At 55.2% G+C, this 20,539-nt stretch overlaps 3 protein-coding genes and 1 long non-coding RNA gene across 5 annotated transcripts in view; all 4 read left to right on the plus strand.

Moving 5' to 3' along the window:
- LOC109380795 (uncharacterized) overlaps positions 1–16,345 on the plus strand; it is a 35,246-nt gene extending 18,901 nt beyond the window's left edge. Inside the window, exon 3 of the long non-coding RNA XR_002123563.1 lies at positions 16,101–16,345. This is a non-coding gene — a long non-coding RNA (uncharacterized LOC109380795). The remainder of the gene's footprint in view (positions 1–16,100) is intronic.
- HOXB9 (homeobox B9) lies at positions 1,079–6,174 on the plus strand. The gene is made up of 2 exons (XM_019638723.1): positions 1,079–1,681; positions 4,272–6,174. The coding sequence occupies exons 1-2, from the start codon at positions 1,165–1,167 to the stop codon at positions 4,505–4,507; spliced, it is 753 nt and encodes a 250-aa protein (XP_019494268.1). The 5' UTR covers positions 1,079–1,164; the 3' UTR covers positions 4,508–6,174.
- On the plus strand, positions 12,402–14,764 carry HOXB8 (homeobox B8). Of its 2 annotated transcripts, none has more exons than XM_019638724.1 (3): positions 12,402–12,407; positions 12,696–13,167; positions 13,970–14,764. In XM_019638724.1, the coding sequence occupies exons 2-3, from the start codon at positions 12,744–12,746 to the stop codon at positions 14,275–14,277; spliced, it is 732 nt and encodes a 243-aa protein (XP_019494269.1). In that variant the 5' UTR covers positions 12,402–12,407; positions 12,696–12,743; the 3' UTR covers positions 14,278–14,764. The 2 variants fall into 2 exon arrangements, with proteins under 2 accessions (XP_019494269.1, XP_019494270.1); XM_019638725.1 differs by having other exon boundaries at positions 13,973–14,764.
- A 149-nt stretch (positions 16,346–16,494) lies between the features above and the next one.
- On the plus strand, positions 16,495–20,128 carry HOXB7 (homeobox B7). Its single transcript, XM_019638727.1, has 2 exons — positions 16,495–17,173; positions 19,296–20,128. Exons 1-2 carry the CDS (start codon positions 16,774–16,776, stop codon positions 19,547–19,549), a joined length of 654 nt encoding a protein of 217 aa, XP_019494272.1. The 5' UTR covers positions 16,495–16,773; the 3' UTR covers positions 19,550–20,128.
- Positions 20,129–20,539: the final 411 nt, after the last annotated feature.

Genomic DNA, 20,539 nt, shown 5'->3' on the forward strand with positions numbered 1-20,539 from the left:
TCAGCTCTCCCATCCGGGCAACTCTAAGGGCCTGGTGTGTTATTTAGTGGAGGAAGGAAGAAATGGCTGTGCACCCCCCATACGTCCCTCTGGCCAGGGCCAGAGAGAGGCCCAGGAAATTTAAAGGAATATTAAACGCTTTCAGAGGCTCAACTTTCCAGGGCCTGATGAATTCCTTTAACCTCATGTAGGTTCTCATTTGAGGACAGCAAAATTTTAGGACAGGATTTTGGGACACACACACCCTTATATTCCCCTCTCTTCTCTCTTAGCTGCTGAGGGGTCAGGAGAAGCTCCCAGGCCGGAAACTCCCCCAAAACAATCATAGAAAGTCCCCTCCAAAAGAGGATAACTTCTTTAAAATCCGCAACTTCTCTCCCCATCATCTCCAGTGGATTGCTGATGCGCTGTTGTTCAATAAACATCATGTGTCAAAGGGACAGAAGAGGAAACGAGGGCCTGCGGGGTGGAGTGGAGGTGTGTTTGTGTGTGTGTGTATTTGTGTGTGTGTGTGTGTGTGTGTGTGCGTGCGCGCGCGCGTGGTGGGGGGACAGGACCACTTCCTCTTTAATTGTGCTGTGGGCCCCTCTGGCCGCTCCTAGGCAAGGGCTCTCCCTCCCTCTGCCCTGCTCTCCCTCTCTCCCTCCCCGACCCGCCTGGGGAGAGGGCTCCACAGTCCGCGTCGCTCCCTAGGCAGCCCGCTGCTTTTCCCTCCGCCTCTCCTCCGCCCCCGCCGCCCCACGTCGAGAACTCCCCCCCCTTTCTGCAAAAGGCGGGGGGACCGGGCGGCCGGCGGCTCGGGCTGAGGTTACGTGGCCGCCGGAGCCCTGACGTGATAGCACATTGCATCAGCATAAAACAATCCATCCTCGATATGGAATGCGGTGAGGACGGATGACAGTGAGAGCGCAGCCCCCTCGCCGGATTGATTTATGTCGGAGCTGACGCTTTATCAGGCAGTCGGAAAAACTTTGACCAATCATTTTGCAAGAAGCGCTGAGCCGGGCTGCTCCACTGTACTTTGTTGGCTGAGAAGTTGAGCAGGGGCTGGGGGGGGTCGCGTCCGAAAGTCCTCACACCGGTCTGGGTGCCACCTCTCCCTGCTTGGGCGCCGCTGCGCGAGCGCTTCCCTTCCCCCTGCGAGCGCCCGGATAATGTCTGAGAATGTCCATTTCTGGGACGCTTAGCAGCTATTATGTCGACTCTATCATAAGTCACGAGAGTGAGGACGCGCCTCCAGCCAAGTTTCCTTCCGGCCAGTACGCGAGCCCCCGGCAGCCGGGCCACGCGGAGCACCTGGAGTTCCCCTCGTGCAGCTTCCAGCCCAAAGCGCCGGTGTTCGGCGCCTCCTGGGCGCCGCTGAGCCCGCACGCGTCCGGAAGCCTGCCGTCCGTCTACCACCCCTACATCCAGCCCCAGGGCGTCCCGCCGGCCGAGAGCAGGTACCTCCGCACCTGGCTGGAGCCGCCGCCGCGCGGCGAAGCGGCTCCGGGGCAGGGCCCGGCGGCGGTGAAGGCGGAGCCGCTGTTGGGCGCGCCGGGGGAGCTGCTCAAACAGGGCACGCCCGAGTACAGTTTGGAAACTTCGGCGGGCAGGGAGGCCGTCCTGTCTAATCAAAGACCCGGCTACGGGGACAATAAAATTTGCGAAGGAAGCGAGGACAAAGAGAGGCCGGATCAAAGTAAGTTATAAAAAGTGAGGAAATACCCAGGCCGAAGGCCAGGCGAGGGGGAGGGGAGAGGCGAGGCAATAAACTGCGGACAATGTGAAGGGAAACCGCAGCGGTGGCCTGAGAGCGAGCAGGGGAGGAGGAAAGAGGAAGGAAGGAAGCAAGCTGAGTGCCCCAAGGGGAACCCGAGGCCGCGGGAGGAGCGCCGCCCCCACCGCGCCAAGTCCTAGAGGGGACTGGGGCGCAGGGACCAGTTCGCTGCTCTCAGGCCCTCCCTTCCCCAACTCTCCCGGAGGCCCGGCTGAAAGCCGGGAAAGAGGCTGACGACGGCTGGCCGGGAGAGGAGCTGGCAGGGCCCGGGCGGCAGCCAGCGAGGCCGGGAGCCCACGCAGACGAGGGCGGGAGCGCGCGGGGCTGCCCCGGCTGGCGCGGCTGGCAGAGCTCCCCGCGCCACGCGCAGACCGTAAAAGCCGGCCAAGGGGAAGTGGGAGGGGGCTCATTAGGATTTTATTTGCGATGCAACAGCTTGGTGGAGGATCGAGCCTAGCAGATCCCGCGCAGTGGCCGCTCAGGGTCCGCAGCCGGCGCCAGGAGGGGCGGGGGTCGCCCAGGGCCGGGTGACTGAGCCCCTTCCTTGGATGCGCCGGCTCCTCCCCGGGAGTCTTCCCTCCGGCCGCCCCCTCCCCTCCTTGGCATCCTCTCCTGGGTTGTGGCTTCCTTTTCTGCAGCCCCCCCCCCGCCGCTCTCCGCAGGGCTCCTTAGCTCCAGCCAGCACTGTCCACCTCGCAGGGAGTCGGGAATCGTTTCCGGGACTTCGGGGCCCACAGCCAGAGCAGAGAGAAGGAGAGATCCCGAAAGAACCCTGGGGAGAGGAAGGGTGGGAGGAAGAGTGGTGTGCGAAGAGGTGGAGAACTTTACTCTCCGACGGTAGTTTCTCATCACCTCCCACTCCTCCGAAAGCACCCCCGCCAGGAACCCAAGTCTGGCCAATTTCCAGGAGGTACTGTTGGCTGAGGGTGGTGGTGGTAAGAAGTCTCGTATTTTTCATTGTTAAGATGGAGAAAGGCAAATTGGTAGCCCCAACCAATAATCCTCAGGGTGGCAGAGACAAATCCTCACCCCTTCCTGTTTTGGGGGAGTGGGGGTCAGATTTTTTAGTCTCTGCTTGCCTTGCCAGGCTTCCCACCAATAGTGGTGTACAGGCCTTTTGGGGCAACCTCACTGCCCCACTCCCTTCCTTAAGGTTCCTGTGGGGTCCCACCTGCCAGGTTGAATCACAAGAGCTGGCATTTGAGTAACACCGAGTCTTCCCAAACCCTCCCTGCTCACACCCAAACAGACCCCTCCACCCCTAAACCCCCAAACTCTGCCTGGAAAGCCCATTATTGCAAGGCAGCAGTTTGGTTAGAATCAATTATTAACAGTTTTTTTTCCTCTTTCATATTTAATGCAACTGCGGGTCCCATCACAGGCAATCACATTAAGGAAATAGCGCTGCAAATTGGTAAGAAATGGTACTTAGTGTAGGATGAACCAGATTATTTTTAAAAAATATATTCAGTGCTTTTTATTTGGGAAGAAGGAATCTAGCGGAGGGGGACTGTTATTTTTAATTGGCTCTGCTTTATTTGGCAACTTTTCTGAGTTCCAGAGTAGGGAGAAGAGAAGCCTGTATATATTTTGTTTCCTGTTTTCCTCCCCTTCCACTCAATTACCCCTTTCTCTGTTCCCCCTCACCACATGGAGTTAGGTGTGCTGTGAAGGGCTTTCTGTTACCCCCACATCATCCATAGCTCCCCACCTTGGGACTGGAGCAATATTGCTTCCAAATTTCCCTGAACTTGCTTTAACCAAACTGCGAGCTGTGCAGGAGTGGAAAAGGAGAGACTATTGCAACCATAAGTTATCTGTGAGCCCCTGGCGCTCTCTTGTCCACAGGCTGGAGTTGATAAATGGTTGCAATTGGGTTGCTTGTGAATTGCGGTGTGCTGGATGTTTGCGTCTCTAAGTGTGGACCCATATTGGTGGTGTGTGGTGTGGTGGTGGGGGGCAGATATCTACACAGACACACATGCCTGCTGCCATGTGGCTAAGAGACAGATGCGAGATTGCAAATCAAGGCAGGGTGTACTGGGACTGCACTTGAGAGCCAGGAAATCTCAGCTGTGGCTGAATAGAAGCTGCACTCCTCCAGTCCAATACTTCTCTCACCTCCCAGACCTATAGCCAGGACCCTTCAGGTCAACCACCCCTAGTTAGATTGGTGGTGCTGGGTGGGGGGCTTTTGTCATGCTGGGCTCTGACCTGAGTCCTAACCAGTTTGGACCCAAGTGGAGAAAGAGAAACTGAGGCAGTTAAAGCTTTGGAAGTGCTGAGCAGCCTGGCACATGGTTGGCTCCCTCTTGTCCAAATAACCTCTCCTCTGGAGGTGTCCATAGAAACTCCTGGCCCATCTCTGGGACCCTTTCTGGGAACTTGATGGCCCAGGTGCTTCTTTCTCCGATGGGGAGTGGAGACCAGGGGTGCGCCCTCTTGGAAGGAGAACACGAGGGCCCTTCGTCTCCCCTTCCTTTCTTTGATTCTATCGCTGCTTCTCTTTCAGCCAACCCCTCCGCCAACTGGCTGCACGCTCGCTCTTCCCGGAAAAAGCGCTGTCCCTACACCAAATACCAGACGCTGGAGCTAGAGAAGGAGTTTCTGTTCAATATGTACCTCACCAGGGACCGTAGGCACGAAGTGGCCAGACTCCTCAATCTGAGTGAGAGACAAGTCAAAATCTGGTTTCAGAACCGGCGGATGAAAATGAAGAAAATGAATAAGGAACAGGGCAAAGAGTAAAGATTCCCCCCTTGCTCTCCCCACCCTTTTCCCATCTCATGCTTATTTATAAGTGATGGCTGCAAAGCCAGTGCTGTCGGGGATGTATTCAAGTGAGTGGGGAAGGGAGTCTTTCTCTTCCAAGTCCTTTCCTGCATCTAGAGCCTATCTCCTTTCCTTTGCCCTTACTTGCCCTCCTCTCCCTGGGCCTCAGGAGGAAGTTTTGTTAATTTAGCAGGTAGATGTAGTTGGTTCCTAAGAAGTGGGTGGGCCACAAGGAAAAAGAACCTAGTCGAGCCCCTAGCCACCCCCCTCCATCTAATTTTTCTGGGAAGCCCCAGCCCCTCATTTCCAGCCTGCCTGTTTCCCCGACACCTATCCCAAAGTCACCCAGGGACATTCCAGCTGCACATATCCCAGCAGATGCCCACGTACATAAAGCCTGGAGCCCACAGTAATAACGGAGAAAGCTCACAGCCAACACTCAAATGAAGTGACTTCTCAAATGCAGACCACCGTACCCAAAATCTGGCAGAACAGCCAGGAGACCGTCAGGCAAGATTCTATCCCTGACGCAAATACACAGCAAGATGTCTAGAGACACACTCCTGAATCAGGCACTGCAGCCCACAGGGCTGAGCATCACAATATCATCCCTATGGAACCCCCAGCTCTACCCTGCCCGACCCAAGGGCAAAGGGGGTAAAAGCCCCCAAGCTGGTGGGCTAGAAAGGGCAAGGGAAGGCAGCGGTGGTCTTATGAAGGTATCTTAGGTTTGATGAAGGTATTCCACATACACATTTTGTTGCAGGAAATGTTTAATTCTGCATGTTGTTTTCCTCTCCTTCCAACAAAAGGAGGTCAAATTGTGGGTCGTAAGCCTTGACAATGTCGTCCGTCTGTTCAGCTGTGCCCCGCTTGACAGAGACTGTAGCTCCTCTTGCTCTCCACCGGCCCCTGCATTCTTCCGCATCCTCCCTGCTCTGAAATCAACTCGGTTCGGCCAAATCCACCTTGCATCAGCGAGTCAAGCCGCCCCTTGTAGAAAACCCCTCCACCCTCCATCCCCTGCTAGGTCAACCTCGCCCTAGGCAGGAAAACCAGGGCAGGAGAGTCCCATGGAGAATTTATTAGGAATCGATTCCTGAGCTCGCTGCCGGGCTAAGTTGTAGGGGACAGGGAGCCAGCAACGCCTCCAGCGCGGCGTTAGACGCGTTCCTCTCCCCATCCTGTCCACTTCCCGACCCATGCGGAGGAGCCCCGGGCTTGGCGACTGCCAGCCCCAGCGCAGAATGAGACTGGCGTCAGCGCCGGGCTTTGCCTGCCGCGCGACTCGGGCCTGGATGGCAATCTGCGCGGCTACTGCGCTCACGCTCCGGGGAACAGTCCCGCGTGCGAAGGAGAGAGGCAGAGTTGCACCTCAGCAGCAGGCCGAAGCTTACTCTGTGCTTCCCTGCCGCCCCCTGCTCTCCCACCTCTTCAATCCCTTTCAATTCCATGGACTCTTGCTCCTGCTTCTCCCGCCCCTGCAAGGGGACGTTCCAGTAGAACTTTTTTGCTTTGTCGGTGGCTGTCGTGAAATTGTGCTGTGTTTTGTGATTTCTTTGGGGGTGATTGTCTCGCCTGTTTTCAGTTGTCGCTTCTGTGGGAGGGTGGTGGGTGGGAATGGGGAGGGTGAGGGGGCCTAGAGCTCTGATTGTTTGTTTTGGAAGAAAAAAAAGAAAAAGAACAAAAATATATATATCACTCTAGAAAATAAATCTCTCCTTGTGTCTTATTCTGTGTTGGCTCTCCTCATCTGGCCAGAGGTAGAGATCCTAGTTCCAAGAGGGTGCCTTGGACAAAAGAGACTCCTGTGCCCAAGAAGTTTCTCCTTAGACCTTGCAGAGCAGGCTTCCTGGTGAGCTGAGCGCTAGTCCCGACCCAAGGTCCCAAGCCCACTGCCGAAATTGAGTAAGAGCCTGTCAGCAGGAGAGCTGGGAGACTGGCGCGGGAGGAATAGAAAGGTGAGCCGTTTGGAGAGGGGTCACATCTTGCTTCCTCCAAAGTTGTACCGGGGTCCTCCTGGCCAACTCCAGAGCCAGAGAGAAGGCAAAGCCTTCCCTGCCGCTCCTGGAAGCAGGTCCTCTCTCAGCCGGCTGAGAACGTCACCTTGGTTTGGCCACTTAAAAATATTATGCATGTGAAGAAGGCAGTAGTTTCCTCGTCTTGCTTCCTGAAGCAGGGCGACTGGGTATAGGCAGAGGCCTCTGGAAGGCCAGGCTCGCCTTCCTTCCACTCAAAAGGAGCAAACCTCTCAGGGTTCTTGGTCCTCACCTGGAAATTGGGACCCCAATTTGAGCCACAGGGGAGCAGCCTTGGTGTAAGGCGTGTGGAGGTTGGTAGGGGTGGAGGCCTGGGGAGGCAGCTCCCAAAGGCAGGGGAAAGGGATTGAATGTGGAATAGAAGTGTCTCAAGAGCAAAGAAATCCCTTTCTCAATCAGACCCCAGAACTAAATTCTGTTCAAAGAGACACCTTTCTGTCCTCAGACTGTGGTGTCCCCGCCAGAGCCCCTTATGAAGACCGCTGTTCTCGGGGAGCCCTGCCTCTCTCATTCGGGCTTTGGGATTCGCCTTCTGCACGGCTGGCGCTTGGGAACCGGCCTCCGACCAGAGGCTCGGTTCACCCGGCCACCCCAGAGGTTTGCAGCCTGCAAGGACCCTGAGGGTTGGGGTAGAGGTGGGGACAAAGAATAAACCGAGTGCAAGAATCCTGGAAGTGAAAAGACCGGGCCTACCCCTCTCCAGCGAAGGAAAGGATGTACTAATCGAAGGGATGGCAGGAAGCAGGAGAAAGCGAAGCGCCTGGGTATGGCAAGGCCCAGCACCCTCATCCTCCTAGGAGGGTTCCATTCGGGAAATAAAATGAATCTGGCTTTAGAGCTTGTGTAGACGAGGCTCCCTCCCCATCCTGGGTTCCCTGGAGCCAGCCGGAGCTGAGAGTGAGCCGAGAAGGGCTGGTTCCGCCCAGAGGAAACGCAAAAAGCGAGGCTGGGACCGGACGGAGTGCTGCGGGGTAGGGGGCGACGGCCCCGGGAGAAGCCTCCGGCGATGTCTGGGTCCTTAGCCGGGGTGGCTTCTTTAAAGAGAAACAAAGGCGAAGATGCAGAGGCTGGGAAGCCGGAGATGGGGAAATCTGTTGTCGTAAAAGAGAGCGAGAGATTCAGAGAAGGAGACCGCAAGAGTGCGAGACAGAGAAGCCAGGAGAGGAATTCAATGCCGTGTGCGCAGCAATAAAAGAATATGACCGCTATAAAAGTTTATAGCGTATAAATTTCTGAAGGTTAAGAAACTAAACAGCAGCAAAGCAAACAGTGAGGGGAAACTTTCCGGAGCCGAGAGAGTCGCAGCTGGGCCAGGGCTCCAGGCCTCGTGGGGGGAATGGGTGGGCCTGACTCCGCAGCCCCCACTCTCACCGCCCAGTACAGAGCTTAGGGTTTCCGGGGCCCCAGGGGGCAAAGAGGGGAGAAGAGGGAAGGGCGAGGGAAGAACACTTTGTTGTCACAAATGCTTTAGAGAACGCAATCGGGACTCTCGCCTTTGTTCTTTACACCCCCCTTCAGAATCGGACGTCATAAAGAAGCCCCCTGCGTGCGCGCGCGCGCACACACACACACACACACACACACACACACACACACACACACACACACGTCCGGCGGGGCCAGACGTCTGGGCGCGGGCAGCCTCTTGATCCTTTTACAGTCCCACTCCACCCTCTCAGGCCTCCTCTCCCCCCACAAAAAGCCCAATTGTTTCTCCTCAGAATTTGAAACAATCGTGTTGGGTTTGAAAAGTGCTCAGCTCCCCCTTTTACGGGTCATAAACGGTGCACTGCTTGGCGGTCTCTGCCAGAACTTAGGGACTTGAAATGGGGGAAGGGGGGCTCAGTACGAGAGAAAAATGGCTTATAGCTTCTTTTTTTGCTCTCCACCCCCCTCACCATTTTTTTTTAGCTTATCTGCACAATTTCATGAACCATTTCCTGATTTCCGATGCCTTTTCTCTCGCCCGCTCTCGTTTCCCTCCCTCCTTTTCTGCCAATAAAGAGTTTCTCCCGCTGGTCGCCTGGGTGGCTGGCTTTCCGAAAAACTGACCAAGCCGGTGGCGACGGCGCCTTTTCTCAGAATGACCGCTAGATGGCACTCTTGCTCCACGTGAAAATCCCTGGTGCGGCGGCTGCGAGCGCTGATGGCTACACAGCGCACCTTGGTCGACCCTGAATCTACGAATTGAGCGCTACCAAAAGTCATGAATAATTTGCGCGTAATAAAAATATAGGGTTGATTATGGCGTTCCCCCCTTTTTATAGTTTTCAGATGTAGTGGTGCTGCCCCCCCCCTCCTGAAATGGACAATTTTTTGAATTTCCCCCAGGAGGAGGGCTCAGTGCTTCTCACCCAGTTTCTGTGTTCGGTGGGGCAACAACTGCATGAAAATCGGGGGTAGTAGTAGTAATAATAATAATAATAATAGGAATAATGGATCTAAATAAAAGAGGAAAATTGGTTCGAGAAAATAAGATTGTCCCGGGAGGGGAGCGACAGGAGTGTCTGCAGATGCGAGTGAGCAGGTCAGGTGAGAGGGGAGAGCCGGCAGAAGAAGGTCGGATGTAGAGGAGGCTGCGGGGAACCTGCTGCCGGGATCGGCAGGAGAGGGAGCCCGGTGAGCCAGCCCGGGGGTGGGGTGGTGGTGGGAATAATTTAGGGGGAAATGGATCTCTGGCTTTGGTGGGGATTGGAGGTGCACTGGGTCAGCGGGGCGGCTCCGCTCGGACCAAGGCTCCAAGAGCCTTTGTAAGTGTCGGAGTCTGGGCTGGGCGCGCGACCCAGGCGCGGAGCAGGGACTTCCCGGAATCACGAGGTGCGAGAAGGCTCGAATATTTCCTCCGTTGTTCTGCGCTCCCAAGTTGGACTGCTAAAAATATGCGCGTTTTCCGGATGGATGGGGACAGGCACGGCGGCGGCTGGGTTCAGGAGCTCGGTTCTCCCTGCGGTCAGTTTTTTCCAGGTGAGAGCTCTGGCTCCCTGCACAAACCTGAGGGACACGGGTCCTTCCGCAATTTAGCAGCTGGAGGCCTGGACTCGGGGCGTTTTTCGTTCTGAGACCCGCGCTCTACTCCACAGCCCCCTACAAATCTCCCATGTGCTCCTGGCGCAGCCCGATCTGTGCCCCCCATCCGGACAAACCTGTGTGAGAAATAGATTCCGCCCCCTCCTTTAAATTAGCCGGGCCGCAGCCTCTACTCTCTTCCCCCAGGAGCGGGTGCGAAGAGGCGAGCGGAGTTTCTCAACTTGAGTTTCTCTAATAAATCTGCGCTCCGTTGGGTGTTTATAAATTATCTCCTCGCTCTTTCTTGTTTTTTCTTATAATAGAAACATTTTCCTTCCATCAGGAATTTCTGGCACGGTGTAGGGATGATTTAGAACAAGCCATTGAATTTCTACCTCACCGGTGAGTCCTCAAATCATGACCATAAAATTTCCCGCACTTGATAAAAACGTTCTCTTCGGCAACAACTTAACTCTCTCTTCGGCTGCCTCACCGCCCTCTGAAAATTCAAGACCTTTCCCTTTCTTTTCTCCTCTCTCTTTCTCTCTCTCCCCCGTCAGCCCTTCTCTCCCATTCTCCGGATTCACTTTTGAAGGATCAAGTGGCCTCACTGGTAACTTCCCCTTAGAAAAGTGATGGTTTCATTTTTACACAGGTCGAGGTGAATGGGATCCCTAAAAAGCACCCCTCCAAATACACAGCAAACCACTCTCCTGAATAAACAATGGATTGAATATATTTGTAAAGCCTCCACCTTTTTGCTAGAAATTTTCTTTCTCTCTCTCCCTTCTTTCTTTCCTTTCCTTCTCTTGGCCAGTGAACCCCTTCAGGAAGCCACTGGTTTGGACCCTCAGACTGGGGCCTTCTAAAGCCTGGCCACCATCCGTCACTAGGCCTAGTAGGCGAGGAAAAGCCACCGGCATGAAAGTGTGGCACCCAGTCAGTTCTGTCCTGCTGTCTGTTTCAGGACCCAGGTCCTCAGTTCTGGAGGGAGAGTTGGGCTTAACTAGAGGGTCCCCAAGGGGGAGGAGGTCCAATGGGGGACTCAGTGGCTTTGCTGCATCTAAATCCCCTCTTCCCCAAGGTCAGCTTATGCAGTGACAGTGGCTCAAAGGACTCTGAAAGCTAAAAGGTGCCCCCTTCATACATATACGTTACATCCACTGCCCTGGGCCCAGGCGGGCACAGGACAGCAGGCACCAAGGCCAGGCGCCAGAGCCTCAGCGCTCAGCAGCAGCCTCCATTGCCCTTCCCTCCCTTTGATGTGCTGATAGGCTTGGCGTGCCCTCTCACCCTAGGGTGCAGTGGGAGGTGTGGAGGACTGGCCTGGGAAGGTTGGGAGTCATTTGAGCTTGGTTTACTGGGTCCCAAGGCCTGGTTGCAGGAGTGGGGCAGCCCAACTGGGTGTCATCCTGCTGGTGGCATCAGGACCCTCTCCCATAACACAAAGTTGGTCCCCCAAAGTGCTGACTGGGCCCAAGTATCTTCTAGGGCCTCCCCTCCCTATTCCAGCACTCCTGCCTTCTCCCTCAGGCCAACCGAGGTTGTGAAAAACTGCAGTATCCTCAGTTACAGGGGAGAACTTTGCTGGGTGCTTCACCACTGCCCATTAACCTGAAAGTTTCTTATCCTGTCCTGGTCCCTTCTCAAGCCCTTCCCCACCCCTTCTCCAAAGAAAATCCTTGCTTGTTTGTTTAATGAGGGAAAGTTGGTGAGTGGTCTGGGTTGGGCACACAGGGGGTGGCTTGGGGGCTCCAGAGATGGGGTGGGGGCAGGTGCCAGAGCTGAAGGAGGCAAAAATCTCTCGGAAAATTCAGCTGAAAAACCGATAATCTTTCTCATTTCGGCTTTGTCACCCCCACCGTGCTGCAGTCGGGCGGCGGGGGCGATCGAAGCTGCAGTTTTATAGCTGTAGAGGAAAGAACTCGTAAAATGCTAACAGCTTTTATGCGCTGCGGCATAAACAACAACAGACTCGGGCTTTATTGCGTTTTATAGTTTGTTAAAGAGTTTACAGCCGTTTTTTGGGGGGCCGGTTACCCAGCCAATTCCCTCCACACGATAGTTAAACCTTTATCAATAATAAGGAAATTGATCATTAAAGCCTTAAATATGACTACCTCGTTTGTTTGAAAATATGTTTAGGAGAGGAAGCTGTATGATTTGATAACTTGTATTAAAATACCAATTACATTTATAGGACCTTTTAAAACTCGGCGCAATTAAACCGTGTTCTTTTACATTTTTCCAAAGCGACCCTGACATTTAAAAAGACTCCAACTGCCTCGTTAAAATCGCGAAATTAACAGCGTGCCTACGCCTGGCGCGTTGTATCTCTGTGTGTGCGTGTTTTTTTCTGTGACTCCCCCACATCAGTCTTTGGGGGTGGTCTGCGAAGGTATTTGATTTGTTGTGAGGCGAGAGATATCTCATTAATGTAGGTAGTTAAACAGATTTAATCCGTATTCATTCTCTCTCTCACCCCCTCTCCCTCTCCCCCTGTCTCTCCCCCTCGCCCCCTCTCTCTCCCTGGGTGTTTTTTTCTTCCCCTCTTTTTTTTTTTTCCTCACTCTCTCCTCACTCCCAGGCGCTCTCTCGCTCTAGCTCTCTCTCTCGCTCGCTCTCTCTCGCTCTCACCCTCGCTCTGCGTTCTGTCCGGGAGGAGTACGGAGAAGCCAATAGGATGCGGGGTCTCTAATGGATGCAAATGATCATGAAAAGACAGTGCAAAATATGAAACAACTCATTTGCAGGGAAGTAAATCACCGAAAACTGTTTATGAACTGGCATCCCTTCTTCGAAATGTAAAGCGAGGACCTCTTTAAGTGGCGGTATATTTTTGTTTGGGGGGTGGGGGGTGGGGGGAGGGCGAGCGAGCCGCGGCTGCCATGCAAGCTTAGACTTTTGGAGGCTTCGCTGTCCTTTTCTATTCCTGGAAATCACAAAAAGTGTGGTGGCTTCGAGATCTTCTTCGCCTTTTCTTTCTTTCCTTTTTTTTTTTTCCTCCCCTCCTCCCTTTCCCTCTCCTTTCCTGGCGAGGGTGACTAGGAGCCGGCGAATCCGCGTTTTTTTTCTCTCTCTCTCCCTCCCTTTCCCCCTCCCCACCCCCTCCCCAACAGCCCCCAACTACAGTCGCCGCCGCCGCCGCCGCCTCAAAATTCAATAAAATGAGCTCTTATTTCGTCAACTCACTGTTCTCCAAATACAAAACCGGGGAGTCCCTGCGCCCCAATTATTATGACTGCGGCTTCGCCCAGGACCTGGGCGGCCGACCCACCGTGGTGTACGGTCCCAGCAGCGGCAGCAGTTTTCAGCACCCGTCGCAAATCCAGGAGTTCTACCACGGGCCGTCGTCGCTGTCCACGGCTCCCTATCAGCAGAACCCGTGCGCCGTGGCGTGCCACGGGGACCCCGGCAACTTCTACGGCTACGACCCGCTGCAGCGGCAGAGCCTGTTTGGTGCGCAGGATCCAGACCTGGTGCAGTACGCCGACTGCAAGCTCGCGGCCGCCAGCGGCCTGGGAGAGGAGGCCGAAGGTTCAGAGCAGAGCCCGTCGCCCACCCAACTCTTCCCCTGGATGCGCCCGCAAGGTGAGCTCGCGGCCGGGCCGGCGGGACTGGAGGGAGACCCGAGGGCCCGAAGCTGGGCAGGGGGCCGGGCAGGCCGGGGAGCGTTTCCCCCAGCGTCTGGAAAACGTGCCTGTTCTGTTCAGATGGCCTCCCACTTCCTTCCTTCCTTCCTTCCTTCCTTCCTTCCTTCCTTCCTTCCTTCCTTCCTTCCTTTTTTTGTTTCCCTTGAAGGAGGGTCGCTAAGCGACATTTCCTGAATCCATAAACCCCTCACCCCGCCTTACTTTCCTTCCTCTCCCCCTCCTTTTTTCCCCTTTTACTGTTTTATGGGGGGTAGTGGAGAGAGGGTGGTGGGAGTAGGGGCGCTCAACTTTTGCACTTCTCAATTGCTTTATAGTTTAATTACCCTGAAGAAACTTTTCTTCTGGGGCAGAGGCTCTGGGGGCTTTTCGAGGTGGGTCCATTCGTCCCCATCCCGGCTTTTTTATTCTTATTTTCCCCCTCCTTCACATTCTTCCTTCTGAAGTTTATGGTACTTCTAATAGATTTGAACCACCCCCACCCAACTCTGGTGCTGGTTACCAGGGGAGGGGGCTCCCCCTTTCTGGCTCCCTTAGATTCAGTGGCGTCTGATCCTCCTCACCTCCCCCTCCCCCGCTGACCGCGGCCTCCTAGCGCCCCCACCCCCGCGCGGGGATAGAAGGTCTCCTGCCCTTATTATACTGGTCTCCTAGGCTGGTTCACGAATCTTCCAACCTTCTCCGTCTCTGCCCCCTCCCCCACTCTCCCCTCCCCTCTGTCTCGCCCTTTCCCCCATTCCCAGCAGCCGCCGGACGCAGGCGAGGCCGACAGACCTACAGCCGCTACCAGACCCTGGAGCTGGAGAAGGAGTTCCTATTTAATCCCTATCTGACTCGCAAGCGACGGATCGAGGTATCGCATGCGCTGGGACTGACAGAGAGACAGGTCAAAATCTGGTTCCAGAACCGGAGGATGAAGTGGAAAAAAGAGAACAACAAAGACAAGTTCCCCAGCAGCAAATGCGAGCAGGAGGAGCTGGAGAAACAGAAGCTGGAGCGAGCCCCGGAGGCGGCAGACGAGGGCGACGCGCAGAAGGGCGACAAGAAGTAGGCTCCAGCTGGGACTGCCAGGGCTGCGGCCGCCCTCCGTCCGCGGGTCCCCCGACTGCGCCGCCGTCGCCCGCCCCCGCCCGAGAGAGCTCTGGTCCCGGGAGTCGGCCCGGAGCCTGGCCTCCCACCGCTGCGTCCCCGCCGCGCCAGTCCCCGCTAGTGGTAGTATCTCGTAATAGCTTCTGTGTGTGAGCTACCGTGGATCTCCTTCCCTTCTCTTGGGGGCCGGGGGAAAGACAAGGATTGTAAGCAAGGACTCCCTCGCTTAGCGAGGGTGAGCGGCTGCAGCTTGGCTGAGCCCCCCACCCCCCGCCCCCGCCCAGTGTAAAAAGCCTCCTTGTGCAATGGTCTCTTTTCCTTTGAACGTGCTTCTTTGTAATGACCGAGGTACCGATTTCTGCTAAGTTCTCCCAACAACATGAAACTGCCTATTCACGCCGTAATTCTTTCTGTCTCCCTCTCTCTCTCTCTCTCTCTCTCTCTCTCTCTCTCTCTCTCTCTCTCTCTCCCTCCCCTGTTTCTCCTTCCCCATTTCTCTCCTCTCACCCTTCTTTCCCCGCTGCCCTCCTAGCTCGCTGGCTTTCTCTCTAGCTTCTCTCTNTTTTCCTTTGAACGTGCTTCTTTGTAATGACCGAGGTACCGATTTCTGCTAAGTTCTCCCAACAACATGAAACTGCCTATTCACGCCGTAATTCTCTCTGTCTCTCTCTCTCTCTCTCTCTCTCTCTCTCTCTCTCTCTCTCTCTCTCTCTCCCTCCCTCCCCTGTTTCTCCTTCCCCATTTCTCTCCTCTCACCCTTCTTTCCCCGCTGCCCTCCTAGCTCGCTGGCTTTCTCTCTAGCTTCTCTCTTTTCCTCTGCTCACCCCCCTTTGGTTTGACAATTTCGTCTTAAGTGTTTCTCAAAAGAGGTTACTTTAGTTAGCATGCGCGCTGTGGGCAATTGTTAAAAGTGTTCTTAGGTTTACTGTGAAGAGAATGTATCCTGTATCCGTGAATTGCTTTATTGGGGGGAGGGAGGGCTAATTATCTATTTTGTTGTTCCTCTATACTTTGTTCTGTTGTCTGCGCCTGAAAAGGGCGGAAGAGTTACAATAAAGTTTACAAGCGAGAACCTGAGACTGGCCAGGCCCGCGCTCCTCATTTGCTCCCGGTGCCTTGCAGACCTGAGGGGAGCCGGTCACCGGGATCCTGCGCCCGCCAGACAAGGCCGCAGAGAGGAGGGGGCGGGGGCTGGAGGCAGGTGGTGCTAGTCCCTTGGCCCAGGGACGCAGGGGGTGAGGGAGGCGGCTGCGCGTGATTGGAGGAGAGAGGAGCGAGGGAGGGGAGCCAAGAGAAACCCCCTCCCTTCGCGTTCCGAGGCTGCCTGGCCCTGGAGACCCGGCGCCCGGGCCACGCTAGAGAGATGTGCCAGGGCTGGTGGCTACATCCCCGCAATCTTCCCCTTTGTTTCTGTGTGCCCTCTCCAGTGTGTCGGGAAGGCGGTAGGGAGGCGGTAAAGGTGGAGTGCAGGGCTGCTGAACAAGTTTAAGCTTATATATTTTTATTTTGCCCCGGACTTCGCTGGGGGAGAGCAGGAAGAGAAGTGAGATGCTCTTCCCCGCCTCTCCCTCTGACACTTGGCCACCTTTGCTGGGCTCCGATGTCGTGGCTCACCGCCTTCCTTCCTTCGCTCTCTCTGCTTCTCCAGCAGCCGCTCCGCGGAGGCATCCGCCTCCCGGAACCAGGAGAGTAGCTTACCCGGCCGCCCTCCTCCCTTCCTTTCTCTTCCCACCTACCTCCACCCCCTTCCTTTTTTATTTTCAAACTTTTTTTTTTTAATTTTAGTCACCAGAAACCGCAGCATCCCACGCCTGTGGGCTGGATCCGCGCCTCTAGGAGCACCCACGAAGCCTGGCTCCTTCCCTGCCTGTATGTCCGGGGCATCGAGAGAGAGCCTGACGCCAGGCTCACCTCGAGAGAACAGGGCCGAGTTCCCTCAAAGGCCCAGCCAGGCTGAACTTGTCCGGATTAATAAAGACCTGACTTGCCCGCACCCAGCTGCCCCGTTGCGTGCAATCCCTGCGTTTGTTTCTCTCTGGGTCACGGGCTGGGGAGGAGGGGTGGGGGCGACAACACGGGTCGCTTGGAGGTTATTTATTTTCCCTTCCACTCAATCCCTTCCTCCCCAAATCTCGCCTGCAAGCTGCCTCCAGCCCATGGGGGTCAACAGCGGCCCTTGAGCCCCCAGCCCCAATACACAGGTCTTAGCTTCCCCCATTCATTATTGATCATATTTTATAAATCTAACGCCACACAATTTTTTCCACATTACCGGGAGCCGTGGGGAGGCTGCCTAGCCATTGGCGGAGGGAACGTCACGAGGGCGGGGTCACGTGGTCCAGAGAGGAAAAAGGGGGTCCTTTTTGGTGTAAATCTGGACTCTAATTCTGTAATATATCAAGGAATCTCGTAAAACCGACACTAAAACGTCCCTGCCTACAAATCATCCGGCCAAATTATGAGTTCATTGTATTATGCGAATGCTTTATTTTCTAAATATCCAGCCGCAAGTTCGGTTTTCGCCACCGGAGCCTTCCCCGAACAAACTTCTTGTGCGTTTGCTTCCAACCCCCAGCGCCCGGGCTATGGAGCGGGGTCGGGCGCTTCCTTCGCCGCCTCGATGCAGGGCTTGTACCCCGGCGGGGGGGGCATGGCAGGCCAGAGTGCAGCCGGCGTCTACGCGGCCGGCTATGGGCTCGAGCCGAGTTCCTTCAACATGCACTGCGCACCCTTTGAGCAGAACCTCTCCGGGGTGTGTCCCGGCGACCCCGCCAAGGCGGCGGGCGCCAAGCAGCAGAGGGACTCGGACTTGGCGGCCGAGAGTAACTTCCGGATCTACCCCTGGATGCGAAGCTCAGGTAACGCCGCGCACCGAGCCGTCCCAAGCCGCAGTGGCCCGGGCACATTCCCCGGAAGGCGCCCCCTTCCAGGCCAAGTGCCCCTTTTGGCGTCCACAGTGCTCCCCGTAGGAGGTGAGCCCTAGGGACAAGGCACCCCCTTGGCCTGCAACCCGGCGTGGCGCCCCCACCCCCATTTTTGCTTGGTGCTCTCAGGCTCGCTCTGCTTCCCGGCGGCTCTCTCACCGCCGACGCCGCGGCGCTCCGAGCCCCCAACTCGCCCCCCACCCTTCCTCCCGGCCTTTTAGCTTTAAATATTTATCAGCTGCGCCGGCACGGGCTGGAGACGAGGCCGTTTGTCTTGCGGAGGAAGGCTGGGGTTTGCAGAGAATAGCCATTAGGGTCTCCCCCCTCCCTTCTCCCTTCCTCCCCCCAGGGATCTCAGCTCTGGGTGTGTCCCCCAGCCCCAGCTTGGATAAGGTCTGGGGGAGGGGGCCGCAGCTCTCAGCAATTCTCCCCTCCCCCTTCCTTCCCAGCCAACCCGGCTCCCCTATTATTCCCTTCTGGACAATTAGAGGTGGGCTCTAGAGGCCCAGTGGAGGAGGGGGTATGAGAGATTAGGATCCAGCCAGGGACAGAGAGCCAGAGAGGCAGGTGGAGAGAGGGGGCGCTGAGGCCAAGAGAGATGAGGTTCCTGACCCCCCAGTGAACTTGGGAAGGGGACAGCAGAACTAGAGAAAGAGGCAGACACCTCATGGGAGTACAACTGGCTTCCTCAGGTGCCCTTCCTAGGGCTCCTAAGTGCCCTGGGAGAACTGGCCAACAAGTTTACCAGTATCATTCCAGAAGCGTGAATGTCCTCTTGGGAGAGTCACTAGGACTTTATAGAGTTAAATCAAGAGTTAGAAAGTGCAGGCCACTGAGCCAGCTGCTGTAGGAACCCCAAGAGACCAGGGGTTCCATAAGGTCTCCTGACAAGCCTGTCCCAGACATCCTTCTTAACGCTGCCCTGGGCTCAGGGGCCCAGGGGCCAGAAGGCCCAAGACTTGTGGTCAGAGGGTCCCAGTTCAGCCAGGGTTGAGGACCAGGAGAAGCCCAGCTCTTATGCCATCAGTATTGGTGGTCACGGTCCCATTACCTGCTCTGTAATTCAACTGCCTTTCCAGTTGATTTATCAAAGCCCAAATTTTTCTGCTCATAAACATTTCAGTTTGGCTTTTATCTGACCTGAAATTAGGGGCCCTGCTCCCTCCTCCCACCTGCCTCTTCCCTGGAGGACTGGCACTAGCACCTCCCCCAACACAACCTCCCCAAGGCTCCTCAGGGTTTGGGGCCTAACCCCGGGGCCCAAGACCCTGTCCTTCAGCCCCCACCACTCAGATACTTCATGTTCCACTCCAATTCAGGCTGCTGTCTCTGCTTTCCCTCTGTGCCTTCCCAGAGGCCCAAAGGTTGCTCTGGAGAGCTGGGTTGTCTGGGCAGGTAGGCAGTCAGGACAGCCGGGCTTTGTCAGAACCTCAGCCACTCACTGGAAAATAGTCATTGTCCAAGGAAATCTGCAAATTCTCACTTCCTCCTCATGCCATAACAGGCTGGCAGGGCAGGGAGGGGGAGACTTGTGGAGGGACGGTGGGTATGTGTGTGAACCACTGGACCTGTGAGGGTCCTTTGTCTCCTTTTCTTTGGGGGAAAAGCACTCAGACTCTAGAGCTTTACTCCAGGGCTACTTACGTGCTTTCCATTGCCCCCAACCCCAAAGACCATCAGAGTCCGCATCCAAGAGGGGAAGCTTGGGGTCTTGGTCCTGAGGGTGATGGGAAAATTAAGTTCCCTTAATCCCACATACACCCCTTAGACGCTGGGCCTTTACCAGCCAGCAGGTTAGACGTGGGTTCAGAAGCCCTAGGCTAGAAGACTTCTTGGCTGAAAAATGGGGATATTTGCCTCTCAGGAGGCCTGTAGAAAGGTCTGTATACTTGAGGAAGAGGGCTGGCACAGGCTGGGATATGGAAAGTGATAATTTAGTTTAGTGGGGAAATGGGCTCCTCCAACCACTGACTCCAAATCACACACAGAGGGAGATGGCATACTTGTGGCTTTCCCTCCCACGCACTGATTTTTCTTCTCTAAATTCTGTGAGCAGGGACCGACCGCAAACGAGGCCGCCAGACCTACACGCGCTACCAGACCCTGGAGCTGGAGAAGGAGTTTCACTACAACCGCTACCTGACCCGCCGGCGGCGCATCGAGATCGCGCACGCGCTCTGCCTCACCGAAAGACAGATCAAGATCTGGTTCCAGAACCGCCGCATGAAGTGGAAAAAGGAGAACAAGACCGCGGGCCCCGGGGCTGCTGGCCAGGACAAGGCCGAGGCGGAGGAGGATGAGGAAGAGTGAGGAACAGCGACAGGGGAGAGGAAGAGAGAGATGAAAAAGGGAGGGAGAAGCCCAGCTCCGAGAACTGAACCAGGAAACTCAAATCAAACAGGGGTGGGAAAGCTATTTAAATGGAAAGCAGTTAATTTTTTTTTAAAGAAGGTGAAATTTTGGGTTCTTAACACTGAAGAAAAAAAACACACTACCTATAGAAAAGTCCGCAGGGTTTGTTTTGTACAATATGGAAGGACATCATCTACCTGTTCTGTAGCTTTCTGGAATTTGCCTCCCCTTTTCTATGTTGCTCTTGTAAGGTATTTGTAAAATCTTCCTGTTTTGTAAGCCTCCTTCGTTGATGCTATCTTTGTGGTCTGTGGGTCTGGACTAACGCGTGTTGTTCCCCTGCCCTCCTGAGCCCCCCGCCTTCCCAGTAGCTGCACTGAAGGGGCCTTAGGGAGCCCCCAGGACCCACCGACTAGCTCAGGTCCTCCCTGTGCACCTGGCCTGCCCCATGCTCCTTGCTCCCGCCAACCCCGTTGATCCTCTTTACATTCTATGTGTACCTGAAGAATGGAGAAATAAAACAATTGAAAATATAAATGGATACTCTATTTTCTATGTCTCCCTAGGTCTGGGAAGGGGTCAGGGTGAGCCATGTATCCCAGCACTCCTCAGCTCCAACTTCTGCCGCTGGTCCAGTTCTTACTGAGCTGGGGTCTGCTCTTTTTACTGGTAACCCTGCTCTGGTGGCTGCCAACTAGTGAGCCCTGATATCCTACACACACACACACACACACACACACACACACACACACACACACACACACTCACTCATTCCCTTAGCGTTCTTTTATACTGACAAATGCAAATGTACACAATCATACCTATTTACAGGTTGACATCACACATAAATATATACATTGTCACATACAGTCACAAAGAAACACCCATATTCATGTTCACAAACACACATACTTGCATTTACACATCCCAACTCCACGCCCAGGTACA

Source organism: Hipposideros armiger, unplaced genomic scaffold (genome assembly GCF_001890085.2).
Source record: "Hipposideros armiger isolate ML-2016 unplaced genomic scaffold, ASM189008v1 scaffold_40, whole genome shotgun sequence".
NCBI classification, from domain to species: Eukaryota; Metazoa; Chordata; class Mammalia; order Chiroptera; family Hipposideridae; genus Hipposideros; species Hipposideros armiger.

Excerpts from the sequence above, each read along its gene's own strand:
- HOXB9 (XM_019638723.1), top strand. The coding sequence starts at position 1,165 with ATGTCCATTTCTGGGACGCTTAGCAGCTATTATGTCGACTCTATCATA. Across the intron at positions 1,682-4,271 it reads CAAAGAGAGGCCGGATCAAA|CCAACCCCTCCGCCAACTGG; the intron begins GTAAGTTATAAA and ends CTTCTCTTTCAG.
- HOXB8 (XM_019638724.1), top strand. The coding sequence starts at position 12,744 with ATGAGCTCTTATTTCGTCAACTCACTGTTCTCCAAATACAAAACCGGG. Across the intron at positions 13,168-13,969 it reads CCCCTGGATGCGCCCGCAAG|CAGCCGCCGGACGCAGGCGA; the intron begins GTGAGCTCGCGG and ends CCCCATTCCCAG.
- HOXB7 (XM_019638727.1), top strand. The coding sequence starts at position 16,774 with ATGAGTTCATTGTATTATGCGAATGCTTTATTTTCTAAATATCCAGCC. Across the intron at positions 17,174-19,295 it reads CCCCTGGATGCGAAGCTCAG|GGACCGACCGCAAACGAGGC; the intron begins GTAACGCCGCGC and ends TTCTGTGAGCAG.